At 41.5% G+C, this 12,542-nt stretch overlaps 1 protein-coding gene and 1 pseudogene across 1 annotated transcript in view; both read left to right on the top strand.

Moving 5' to 3' along the window:
- The window catches only part of ASPH (aspartate beta-hydroxylase), a 220,427-nt gene that overhangs the window by 95,037 nt on the left and 112,848 nt on the right, over positions 1-12,542 (top strand). Inside the window, exon 14 of the mRNA XM_044914635.1 lies at positions 1,115-1,156. Within this exon, the coding sequence (XP_044770570.1) occupies positions 1,115-1,156 (42 nt within the window). The remainder of the gene's footprint in view (positions 1-1,114; positions 1,157-12,542) is intronic.
- LOC123324810 lies at positions 3,824-3,959 on the top strand (annotated as a pseudogene).

Below are 12,542 nucleotides of genomic sequence, written 5' to 3'. Positions count from 1 at the left end.
CCCAAACTCTGCACTATCCTGACTCCCACACACATGCCTATACACGCATTCCTAGAAATACCCAAAGCTAGATGAGTACCTACAGGAACTATATAATCAACTGGTCTACCGTGAAATTTAGCTAGACCCCAACTTCTATGAAACAGTGGGCCAGATCTGAGATAGTGCAGAAATGAACTTATAAGCTCAGGGTCAGGTCATGTGCCATAGTTTTCCATGTAAGGTGGATGTTGTTTGGTCGAGGTTCTGGGTGGGTTTTACTGCACACGGTCCCATTCGTGGGAGAGACACTACGACTGTGGTTAACTTAGTGAGAGGCTGACACAGGTGGGCTGTCTGGCCCATCTCGGCTCCTCAGCACCTGGGCTCAGTGCAGCAACCCTTAGTGTTCCAGATGTGTATGTGTGAAGTCCTTGGGGAAGTGAGACTGGTGTCACCCCAGTGAGGGGGACATGCGGCATTTCTTTAAAGCACATGGTGGCTGTTAAAGTCTTCTGGTTTTAGGAGACAGTGTCAATATTGAACAAGCTTTGGTGAGGGCTTCACTCCACTCCAGTTTGCCTTTATACCCACAGAGGCACTTTTGGAGGAGATGACCCACAGCCCTACTTTCCTATTAATGAGGAATACTTAGCCTGGTGCCTCACACCTGGTTACTTTTTTTTTTTAAACATTTTTTTTTAAAGATTTTTTAAATTTATTTATTAGAGAGAGAGTGAGAGAGAGAGCGCAAGAGGGGGTAGGGTTAGAGGGAGAAGCAGACTCCCCGCCGAGCAGGGAGCCTGATGTGGGACTCGATCCCGGGACTCCAGGATCATGACCTGAGCCGAAGGCAGTCGCTTAACCAACTGAGCCACCCAGGCGCCCACACCTGGTTACTTTTATAAGTATAAGCCTGGTGACTTTTAAAAGCAATTCATATGAGTCTAATCTTAATATTTTGTAACAAATTTCATGTGTAAAGAATTCAGGGTTTAGGAAAATTGGAATTCTATGCCCAGAAATATTTTTCTTAAATTATATTTATTTGAATTCATTTAAATATGGTCCTATATTTTGAGATAACGAATGGGGACTTTCACAATACTTACTTTGTTTTGTCTTTACTTTTCAGAAACAAATAGAAAAACAGATGATCCAGAAATAAAAGAAAAAGGTGAGATCATCAAATAAACTGCCTTTCAAATATACATAGGAAGAAAATCATCACACTATTCATGAATAACATGGTGATTTTATTTTGTATCACCAGTGAAAAGAAATTGCCTCTGGGTTTATTATTTCAATGGTTTTATCAACAAACATTTATCAATATTTACATAAACATTAAGAGCAAAGTCTCTAAAGAGGTAGCCTGGTTTCTAATCCTGGTTTTGCTGTTCACTATATGTATGTCTGAGAATTCCTTGCCCTCTGTGCCTCAGTTTCCTCTCTGTGATATGGGAATAAAATAGTACCAAGTTCAGGGACCAGAAGACTCCTGTTTCTACGATAGTAATTAAATGACAATATGTGTAAGGTACTTAAAGCAATGTGTAGCGCAGGGAAAGCACTTAGGAAATGTTAAATATTATTGTTTATGTTAACATCCGTGCCAGGAATAGAGATCCAGAAATTACTAGAACATGTTCTCTTTTTATAAGGAACTCTTGAGTTGTTGGAAGGACATGCGAAGAAGGTTACATCCATAAAGAAAGAATCATCTCTCCCTTCCCACAGCTGATTACAGTGGGATTCTAATAAATTAAATAACCCAATAGAATTTTAACTCAGCTCTTACAAAGATTCCTTAGCTTACTTGGAGTGAGGAACCAAGTTAAACAATTATATAGATGATCATGGAATAGTGCTTATGCTTTTTTTTTTTTTTGCATATTCTCCTTCCCTTTATTCTTTCCAATTGTGGACATTTTTATTTTTCAGTATTTAATTCAAGCTTAGACAATAAGAATCTCTAAATAGTAAGGCTACTAATTTTATCCCTCACAAATATTTTTTATATCATTTAATTAATTAATTAATTTTTTCATCATGATAAGTGTGCTCTTTAATCCCCAACCTCCCCCACCTGCCTCCCCTCTGGTAACCATCAGTTTATTCTCTATAGTTGACAATCTGTTTATTGACTTGTGTGTGTTTCTATCCCTATATTTTTTTCCCTTGCTCATTTGTTTCTTAAATTCTACACATGAGTGAGATCATATGGTATTTGTTTTTCTCTGACTGACTTGCTGTACTTAGCATCCATTATACTATCTAGCTCTATCCACGTTGTTGCAAATGGCACGATTACAGTCTTTTATTTTTATGGCTGAATAATATTGCATTGTATATATACCACATCTTCTTTATCCATTCATCTATCGATGGACACTTGGGCTACTTTGATAGTTTGGCTGTCATAAAGAATGCTGCTATAAACATAGGGGTGCATGTATCCCTTTGAATTAGTGTTTTTGTATTTTTTGGGTGAATACGCAGTAGTGTGATTACTGGGTCATAGGGTAGTTCTGTTTGCTTTTAATATTTGAATGATAAAATCTTTAATGATTGAACATTACAATTTCAGAAAAGCCTTTAATTTTTAGTGATGAAAGCAGTGTCTACATTTGAGAAGATATTATAACATGTTATAATATACATCATGTACATGGTCTTAGTGTATAATTATTTGGTGAGCATACAGAGTTGCTGGCCTCTGGCTGTAATTTTATAGCCCGTAGGCTGGGAACTAGGCATTTAGTCATGCTTTTTTTTTTTTCCTGACTCGTTGTATTTAATTTTTTTTTTTTTAAGATTTTATTTGTTTATTTGACAGAGAGAGACACAGCGAGAGAGGGAACGCAAGCAAGGGGAGTAGGAGAGGGAGAAGCAGGCTTCCCACAGAGCGGGGAGCCCGATGCGGGGCTCGATCCCAGGACCCCGGGATCATGACCTGAGCCGAAGGCAGACGCTTAACGACTGAGCCACCCAGGCGCCCCATGTATTTAATATTTTATGAAAGCAATGCCAAGATACAGTTTTAAAAGTATGACTTTTAATGAAACACAGCAGCCTTCTACCTCCCTAATCCCTGTCTATGAGGCCCATCCCTGAGATTCTTTTAGCTGTTTCTTCTAGTACTTACCTACACATTTCTAAATAGATACTTGTCAACTTTCTCGTCGGTGTTAGAAACTGTTGACTTTTCTACATAGATGACTGGGATTTAGCTCAGTCATGACCCGAGTTCTCCATGCTGCCCCACCTTCCTGATCTGCCAGGACACCACGACATACTCTGATCGTGGTAAGTAAGTAGCCCCCTTCTCCCCAGTTTTGTTTTCTACGATTTCAGTGACCCGCGGTCAGATGTGGTCAGCAGGCAGATGATCCTCTTTCTGACCTAGGTCAGAAAGGTCAGAAGGTCACTAGTAGCCTAATGCTACGCCACAATGCCTGTGTCCTTCCCCTCACTTGATCTCATCACGTAGGCATTTTCTAATCTCACAGCATCTTAAGTAAGATGAGTACAAGATATTTTGAGAGAGAAAGAGAGAGACCACATTCATATAACTTTTATTATAGTGTATCGTTACACTTGTTCTATTTTATTATTGATTATAATAATCTCTTATGGTGCCTAATTTATAAATTTAACTTTATCATAGGTATGTATGTGTAGGAAAAAACATAGTATATATATATAGGGTTTGGTACTCTCTGTGGTTTCTGGCATCCATTGGGAGTCTTGGAATGGGTCCCCTGCAGATAAGGAGGGACAACTGTACTAAGGAGAAAAAACAAATCAAGGAGGAGGGTATCATCAGTTTTTGCTAGAGTTGATCGCTTCTCAGCCTTTTGGCTAAGATCAAGTGTAGAATTGATCACTTCCTCGATTCTAGAATGCTTCCTTCACTTGGCTTGCTGGTTACCACATCCTCTTGGTTTTTCTCCTACTCTCTGCTGTGTGTGCTTTTCTCAGCCTCTTTGGAGGGCTGTTCCTCATCTCCCTGACCATCTGGCACTCAAGTGCCCCACGACTCAGTCCTCAGAGCATTGCTCCATCTGCACACACTCCCTCGGTGATCTGACCTAATCTCCTCGCTTTAAATACCCGTCTGCCAAGGATTACCACACTCGCCTGCAGCCTGGGTTACCGTTACCCGGTGTCTGCCGGAGAACCTCGTTTGGACATCTGATAATCACTTCAAACTTAACTGGTGTAAACTGAACTCCTGACCTTCCCCCTCGAAGCCCGCTCCTCCTACGAAGCATCTCTTTCATGCCTCCCTGTGTTTCCCTCAGCAAGTCCTGTCAGTCCTCTCCCCCACAGCACATCCAGAATTCCACCGCCTCCTGCCCCCGACACCCACCACCACCTAGCTCCCAGCTACCACTGTCTCTTGCCGGCATTGTTCCGGTTGCCTCCTAACTGGTCTTCCCGCTTCCACCTTTGTCTCTATAATCTTTCTCAATACAGTAGCCACGGTGACCCCTTTAAAACCTAAGCTGTGTCATGTTGCCCAGTGCCTCCAGCATCTTCGTATATCCCTCAGAATAAAACGAAGTCCTTTGCCGTGGTTTACAAGCCCTCATAAAATCCATTCTCCCTTCTCTGTCTTCTCTTGGTTTCCTCCCCAACATCACATCCTATAATACTCTCTGTCCTTTGCTCACTCTGCTCTAGCTACACGGGCTTCCCCGCCAAGCACGCACAGGACCCGGGACCTTTGCAGTGACCGTTCCTTCCAGGTTGACTCTTCTACCCCAGCACCCACATGGCTTGCCACAGTCTTTGCTCAACTGTAGCCTTCTTAGTGAACCTCCCTAACCTTATTTGAGGTTAAAAACCCCTTACTTTCCATACCCTGTTTCCTTGCTTTGTTTTCCCTGTAACACCATGTGATTATATTTGATAGTTTAATTCTTCAGTATTTATTGTCTGAACCTCCCACTGGAATAAAATTTCCATGAAGACACATTTTTTCTGTTCTGCTCACTGCTGCATTTCCTGTGCTTGGCACATAGTAGGCACTTAGTGTATATTGTTTGAATGAATTTCTATTATGTTTTAATTTCAGAGGATTAATATGAACAGACATTACAGGCTCTATAAAACCCAAATTGTAGGAGAAAGAACCAGACCCAGATAGAACTCTTAGGATGGAAATCCTTGGGAAACCCAAAACTTGAGTCAGTGACACTGGAGTAAGAAGAAGACAGCTGTTGTCATCCCTAAAGAAACCAGAGTGATTACATGGTCCCCTCTGTGACCTCACGTGTCAGAGCTCAGTGGATGCGGGGATCGTCATACCCATGCTGCTTGGAGCACAGGACTGACAAGTGTTCCAAGTGTTAAATACACGTTCACTTTCAGTTTCTTCATCCAGAAATAAGGATCATGATTCTTAATGCCTCACAGGGTATACTTCAAAACAGGAAGATAAAATGAAACTATCTGTAAATCATAAATGCAGTCTGCTACTACTATTACTATGCAAATATCTGGACTCCAGATTGCTTTGATTAGCAATGAAGTTGGTTGATTTGGGGGTGAATCAAGGTGTGCCAGTTTTAAGATTTTGTTAAAACCGTGCTTTTAAAAGATCCATATGGGGGCGCCTGGGTGGCTCAGTGGTTAAGTGTCCGCCTTCGGCTCAGGTCATGATCCCAGGGTCCTGGGATCAAGCCCCGCATCGGGCTCCCTGCTCCTTGGGAAGCCTGCTTCTCCCACTCCCCCTGCATGTGTTCCCTCTCTCGCTGTGTCTCTCTCTGTCAAATAAATAAATAAAATCTTTAAAAAAAAAAAAATAAATAAATAAAAGATCCATATGTACTATCATAATCAGTTCTAAAAGCAAAGGTATTTTTAGCCCCCAAAGTACAACACATATAACTAAAAAATAAAGGGTGGGTTTTTTTTTTTAGATTGTATAAATTTAGCTGTACAAAAAACTCACTAAAATGATTCACATCATTCAGTTGGCCTTGGAGCAGTGGACATGTCTTGTCGTGGCTCCAAAGCAGAGACCACGGAGGTAGTACTGAGGCTGCTTTTGGGACCATGTTAGTGCACGTCTCACCTCAGTGATCCCAGAGACCAACCCTGAGTTAAAGGAGAAAGGAGATAAAAACAAATCCTCTTTATCCTTTATTCTGGTTTTCCTGCCCTATATTGGTTAGGGAAATAAATACTTTTAAGGAAAATCCTGGTTTCTTAACAGCCCCCTGTTTTTCCCCTCCTATGTCTTCACCGGTTGAGCTGGATTCAGACCTTCCCTACAAATCACCACATTCCCATTACAATTAAATACAGTTATATGTAGTTTTTAAAAACCTCAAGTTTCGGTGGCTTAAACAAGATAGGAGTTTGTTTCTTATCCACATAAATAACCTAGGACCAATTTAATGGCTCATTAAGGACCCAGTTCCTCTCTTGCCATTCTGCCATCCTTAGTCTCTAACCTCATGTTCCAAAAGGGCCATTCAAGCATCAGCCATTATCACCACATCCAGATAACAGGAAGGAAGTGAGGAGAAGGAGTAAACTTCTTAGGAGAACTACATTTAACTGAGAGTACATTGGTAAAGCTAAAATTCAGGGTTCTGGTTCTTCAGAAGGGAGCATCAAATATTGAGAGGAAGCAGCAATTAGCAGTCTTGAGCATGCAGTGTTTTACTCTTGTTACCAAGGTATACTCTACCACCATAATTTAGGGAAATGGCTACTGTTCCATACCAAAAGGTTCAGTAAATCATCAGAATGTTAAAAAAAACTGTCAATTTTTCATCATTCACAAAAACATACACTAATTTATTTATCCACTTAAATATTTGCATGCCTGCTGCATGCCAGATCCTGTTGTTGTAGGCAAGTGGATGCAGGTGAGAATAAGTCAGACAAAATTCTTTCTTTCATGGAGCTCACATCCCAGTCGGGAATCCGGCAGCACACACAAAATCTGAAATAGTGATAGTGCTCTAAAGGATACCAAGCAGAAGAGTGTGCTGGAGGGAGGTGGGGAGGGCAGTAAGGGGAAAACGTCCTTCTGGAGGTTAGGGATACCATCAAGGCAGCTGTGTGAATGCTGAGCTAGGAACACACTCAGCAGAGGAAGAGCCTGTGCAAAGGTCCTGAGGCAGGACAGCCAAGCCTGAGAACCTGGAGCACTCTGACCAAGCTGAGAGTATATGCTGTGCGGTCAGAGAGAAATTCGGGGGCCAGGCCATGGCAGAGAGTCTGACATTTTCCTTCATGTAGTGGGATGTCCTACCCAGACTATGAGAGTATCTGCAAATCAGTCTTTCTCATTCACATATTGACTTGTTTGCTCCTGGGAGGTCCATCTCAGTGCTTCTTTTTTTTTTTTTAAAGATTTTATTTATTTATTTGACAGAGAGAGACAGCGAGAGAGGGAACACAAGCAGGGGGAGTGGGAGAGGGAGAAGCAGGCTTCCCGCTGAGCAGGGAGCCCGATGCGGGGCTGGATCCCAGGACTCTGGGATCATGACCTGAGCCGAAGGCAGACGCCCAATGACTGAGCCACCCAGGCGCCCCATCTCAGTGCTTCTGACAAAGGTAGAGACAGGGTGAGGGTGGACTGTGGGCATTGGTTCCTGCAGATAGTGAACACACGTAAGCCCTACCCCCGACTACTGCTCACAGCGGTGCTGCTCCCTCTTCAGAGGATCCATTTCATCCTTAGGGCACCATGCCTCCCTCCACACTGCCCGCCATACTCTGTACAGTTTTGTCCTTCAGGCTTCTGATCCAAAGGGGACTTTTCCATTGTGGTGGGTGCTGGGCTTTCTGGGCTGTTTCTTCAGGGAATCTGTGGAGAGAATCCATGGAACAGCCTCGCTTGCTTGGTTCATCACACCCTATTGTGGGAAACTGGTAGTTTCTAACGGTACCAACCAAAAGATGTTTGTCCCTGAAGTATTTTATTGGGTGTGAAATGCAGGAATTGTCTTAGAATTAAAAGCTCTAATGCTCAGTGTTACCCCAGATTCATTGAAAATCCATTGAAATTCATTGCTTGCTTTGGGAATTCCATCCTCTTTTTTTACTCAGATTCGTAGGGTGCTGTTAACTATGGGGAAGAGAGCAGGGGAAATATTCCATTTTTGGAACATGCAGTGAAAAAAATGAAATGTGTTTTAATAGTCAGACTTTAGTTTCATAATAATAGAAGTGAAGATTTTTTTTTTTAAATGGCCATTATGAATTTGTCTCAGGATGAATTACCAGGTCGCCTGATTTTCTGCTAGTGTTATCTCCCCTCAGGTGTATTGATGAGGAACTGCTGATAAGAGCAGAATATTTTGCTTTTACTTAGAATTAATAATTCTGTGTCCTTTCCTTTTAGAGAGTCATGGGTTTGAAATAGGGCTTATTCCAAAATAGGCCCTATTTGCCAGATTCTTTTTTTTTTTTAATTTTATTATGTTCTGTTAGTCACCATACAATACATCATTAGTTTTTTGTTTTTTGTTTTTTTTTTTTTTAAGATTTATCTATTTTGACAGAGAGAGACAGAGAGAGAGAGAACACAAGCAGGGGGAGTGGGAGAGGGAGAAGCAGGCTTCCCGCCAAGCAGGGAGCCCGATGCGGGGCTCGATCCCAGGACCCTGGGATCATGACCTGAGCCGAAGGCAGACGCTTAATGACTGAGCCACCCAGGCGCCCCACATCATTAGTTTTTGATGTGGTGATCCACAATCCATTGTTTTCGTATAACACCCAGTGCTCCATGCAGTACGTGCCCTCCCTAATACCCATCACCGGGCTAACCAATTCCGCCCCCCCCCAAACCCTGTTTGTTTCTCAGAGTCCGTAGTCTGTCATGGTTCATCTCTCCCTCCAATTCCGCCCCCGTCATTTTTCCCTTCCTTCTCCTAGTGTCCTCCATGCTATTCCTTATGTTCCACAAATAAGTGAAACCATATGATAATTGACTTTCTCTGCTTGACTTATTTCACTTAGCATAATCTCCTCCAGTCCCCTCCATGTTGATGTAAAAGTTGGGTATTCATCCTTTCTGATGGCTGAGTAATATTCCATTGCATATATAGACCACATCTTCTTTATCCATTCATCTCTTGAAGGGCATCTCGGCTCTTTCCACAGTTTGGCTATTGCGGACATTGTTGCTATGAACATTGGGGTGCATATGGCCCTTCTTTTCACTACATCTGTGTCTTTGGGGTAAATACCCAGGAGTGCAATTGCTGGGTCATAGGGTAGCTCTATTTTTAAATTTTTGAGGAACCTCCACACTGTTTTCCAAAGTGGCTGTACCAACTTGCATTCCCACCAACAGTGTAAGAGGGTTCCCCTTTCTCCACAACCTCTCCAACATTGTTTCTTTCCCTGTCCATTTTTGCCATTCTAACTGGTGTAAGGTGGTATGTCATTGTGGTTTTGATTTGGATTTCCCTGATGGCTAATGATGATGAACATTTTTTCATGTGTCTTTTAGCCATTTGTATGTCTTCTTCAGAGAAGTGTCTTTTCATATCTTCTGCCCACTTTTGGACTTGATTATTTGTTTTTTTGGGTGTTGAGTTTGAGAAGTTCTTTATAGATCTTGGATACCAGCCCTTGATCTGTAGTGTCATTTGCAAATATCTTCTCCCATTCTGTGGGTTGCCTCTTTGTTTTGTTGACTGTTTCCTTTGCTGTGCAGAAGCTTTTTATCTTGATGAAGTCCCAAAAGTTCATTTTTGCTTTTGTTTCACTAGCTTTTGGAGATGTATCTTGAAAGAAGTTGCTGTGGGTGATGTCAAAGAGGTTACTGCCTATGTTCTCTAGGATTTGGATGGATTCCTGTCTCACATTGAGGTCTTTCATCCACTTTGAGTTTATCTTTGTGAATGGTGTTAAAGAATGGTCGAGTTTCATTCTTCTGCATGTGGCTGTCCAATTTTCCCAGCACCATTTATTGAAGAGACTGTCTTTTTTCCATTGCATGTTTTTTCCTGCTTTGTCAAAGATTATTTGACCATAGAGTTGAGGGTCCATATCTGGGTTCTCTATTCTGTTCCATTGGTCTGTATGTCTGTTTTTGTGCCAGTACCATGCTGTCTTGGTGATCACTGCTTTGTAATATAGCTTGAAATCGGGCACCTTGATGCCCCCAGCTTTGTTTTTCTTTTTCAACATTTCCTTGGTGATTCGGGGTCTTTTTTGATTCCATACAAATTTTAGGATTGTTTGTTCCAGCACTTTGAAAAATGTCATTGGAATTTTGATCGGGATGGCATTGAAGGTATAGATTGCTCTGGGTAGCATAGACATTTTCACAATGTTTATTCTTCCGATCCATGAGCATGGAATATTTTTCCATCTTTTTGTGTCTTCTTCAATTTCTTTCATGAGTGTTTTGTAGTTCCTAGAGTATAGATCTTTTACCTCTTTGGTTAGGTTTATTCCAAGGTATCTTATGGTTTTGGGTGCTATTGTAAATGGAATCGTTTCTCTAATTTCTCTTTCTACAGTTGCGTTGTTAGTGTATAAGAAAGCAACTGATTTCTGTGCATTGATTTCGTATCCTGCCACATTACTGAATTGCTGGATGAGTTCTAGTAATTTGGGGGTGGAGTCTTTTGGGTTTTCCACATAAAGTATCATGTCGTCTGCAAAGAGAGAGAGTTTGACTTCTTCTTTGCCAATTTGAATACCTTTTATTTCTTTTTGTTGTCCGATTGCTGTTGCTAGGACTTCTAGTACTATGTTGAACAATAGCGTATTTGCCAGATTCTTAAACTGAATCAGTCTTTCTGTTTTAGATAAGGTTGCTGTAGCTGTTTCTCCCCACTGGATGTCACCTTTTCCCATATATTCCATCTTCCCACAACCACAAAATGCATGAACTACAAAGGAATGCAGTGCACAAACAGCTTACTAGATGTCAAACTCAGACAGTTACTTTTATTCATCCATTTATTGAGTACATACTGTGCACCTACTATGTGCCAGGCCCTATTTTAGGCACTGGGGCTAACACAGTCAATAAAAACTAAGTCCCAGTTCTCCTGGTACTTGTAATTTAGTATATGTGTGTTTGGGGCGGGGGGTGGGAGGTTAGATATGTAATTGTTAAAAATTAGAATATAATAGTGATAAGTATGAAAAGGAATGTAAAACAGGAAAAGACTAAAGAGAATGACCGTGGGCAGGGGTGTTGCTCTGTGGAGAGGCCTCTGGGACAGTAACGTTTGAAGATGCAAGGGAATGAGCTGAGGGAGCATCCGGGAGAAGGAAGTCCAGGGATGGAAGAGCACATCCATAGCCCTTGAGGGAGTGTGCTTAGCATGTGTGAAGATCAGTGAGGAGGCCAGTGTGGCAGGTGGGGAATGTGGGAGGGGAAAGGATAGGAGTGGGTGAGATCAAAAGGCTCACAGGGTCTGAATCACACAGGGCTATGAAAGCTGCCAACCGTAAGGGTTTTGTATATTATCTTGAGCGAGATGGCCACTGGGAGATTCAGAGCAGAAGGTTGATATGATGAGCCTTATGTTTCAGAAGCCTCATTCTGGCTCTGGGGGTGCAAGATTGGAAGCAGGGAGACCACTTAGGAGATGCCAAGAGGTAATAATGGTTGGAATTAGGATGTGGGGTAGTGGAAGTGAGTGGTGGGTAGATTCTCCATGCATTTGCACGTAAAGTCACTAGAATTTGCTAATGGATAGGATACAAGGTATGAGAGAAAGACAGGCGTCAAAAATGACTTGGAGCTTCTTAAAAAGAGGTGCTTGAATAATTCATTGAATGTAAGAGTAAACAACATGTGGCTGATTTAACATAGATCAAGTGTCAGTTATTAGTTGACAGTTTGTGAGTCTTTAAACGAATTTGAGAAGCAACAGAATACCCGTGCCTGCAAAAAGGGAATGTGTTTTGCTGCGCGCGCGCGTGTGTGTGTGTGTGTGTGTGTGTGTGAGAGAGAGAGAGAGAGAGAGAGAGAGAGTTTGTGTGTGTTATAATTGCATTTGAATCTAGGACTTTTCCTGAAATTTTTCTTTGATTTAGACTAATACTTACTATCCTATTATATCATTCATTACAATTAAGGATACGCTTAAACAGTATATTTTGGCATTTAAAGATGTCCTGGTTACTATTTGTATTCTTTTGAAAAGTAATAATCAGTGCCCTAACAGAACACCAGATGGCACTAGAAAACAAGTCACATTTACACTAACAGAAATCCCATTGGTAATGCAGCTTAAAGACCTAGAAGATTATAATATAGCCAGTAAATCAGCTTGATGCAACTAGTACCTCGTATGGATACTTCTGGGTTTTCTGTGATCATAAGGAAAACAGAGATAGAACCAACATGAGCAACAATCAAGCCTCATTAAGAAGTTTTCTTGTTATTAAAAAATATATATGTCAATGAAGTTTTTCCTGGGATTCTTACAGCTGAATGGAACATATTTAAGCAAAGTTGTTCACCATCATCCTGAGGATAAAAACTAAACTTATTAGTACAGCACCTGAAGCTTCTCAGGTTCTGGCTCCCGCTTATGGCTTTCCTCTGTTCACAATGCTCT

The sequence above is a fragment of the Neomonachus schauinslandi genome, chromosome 4 (assembly GCF_002201575.2).
Source record: "Neomonachus schauinslandi chromosome 4, ASM220157v2, whole genome shotgun sequence".
NCBI classification, from domain to species: domain Eukaryota; kingdom Metazoa; phylum Chordata; class Mammalia; order Carnivora; family Phocidae; genus Neomonachus; species Neomonachus schauinslandi.
The sequence above is the reverse complement of the archived record's forward strand: the minus strand, read 5'-3'. Positions and strand labels throughout refer to the sequence as shown.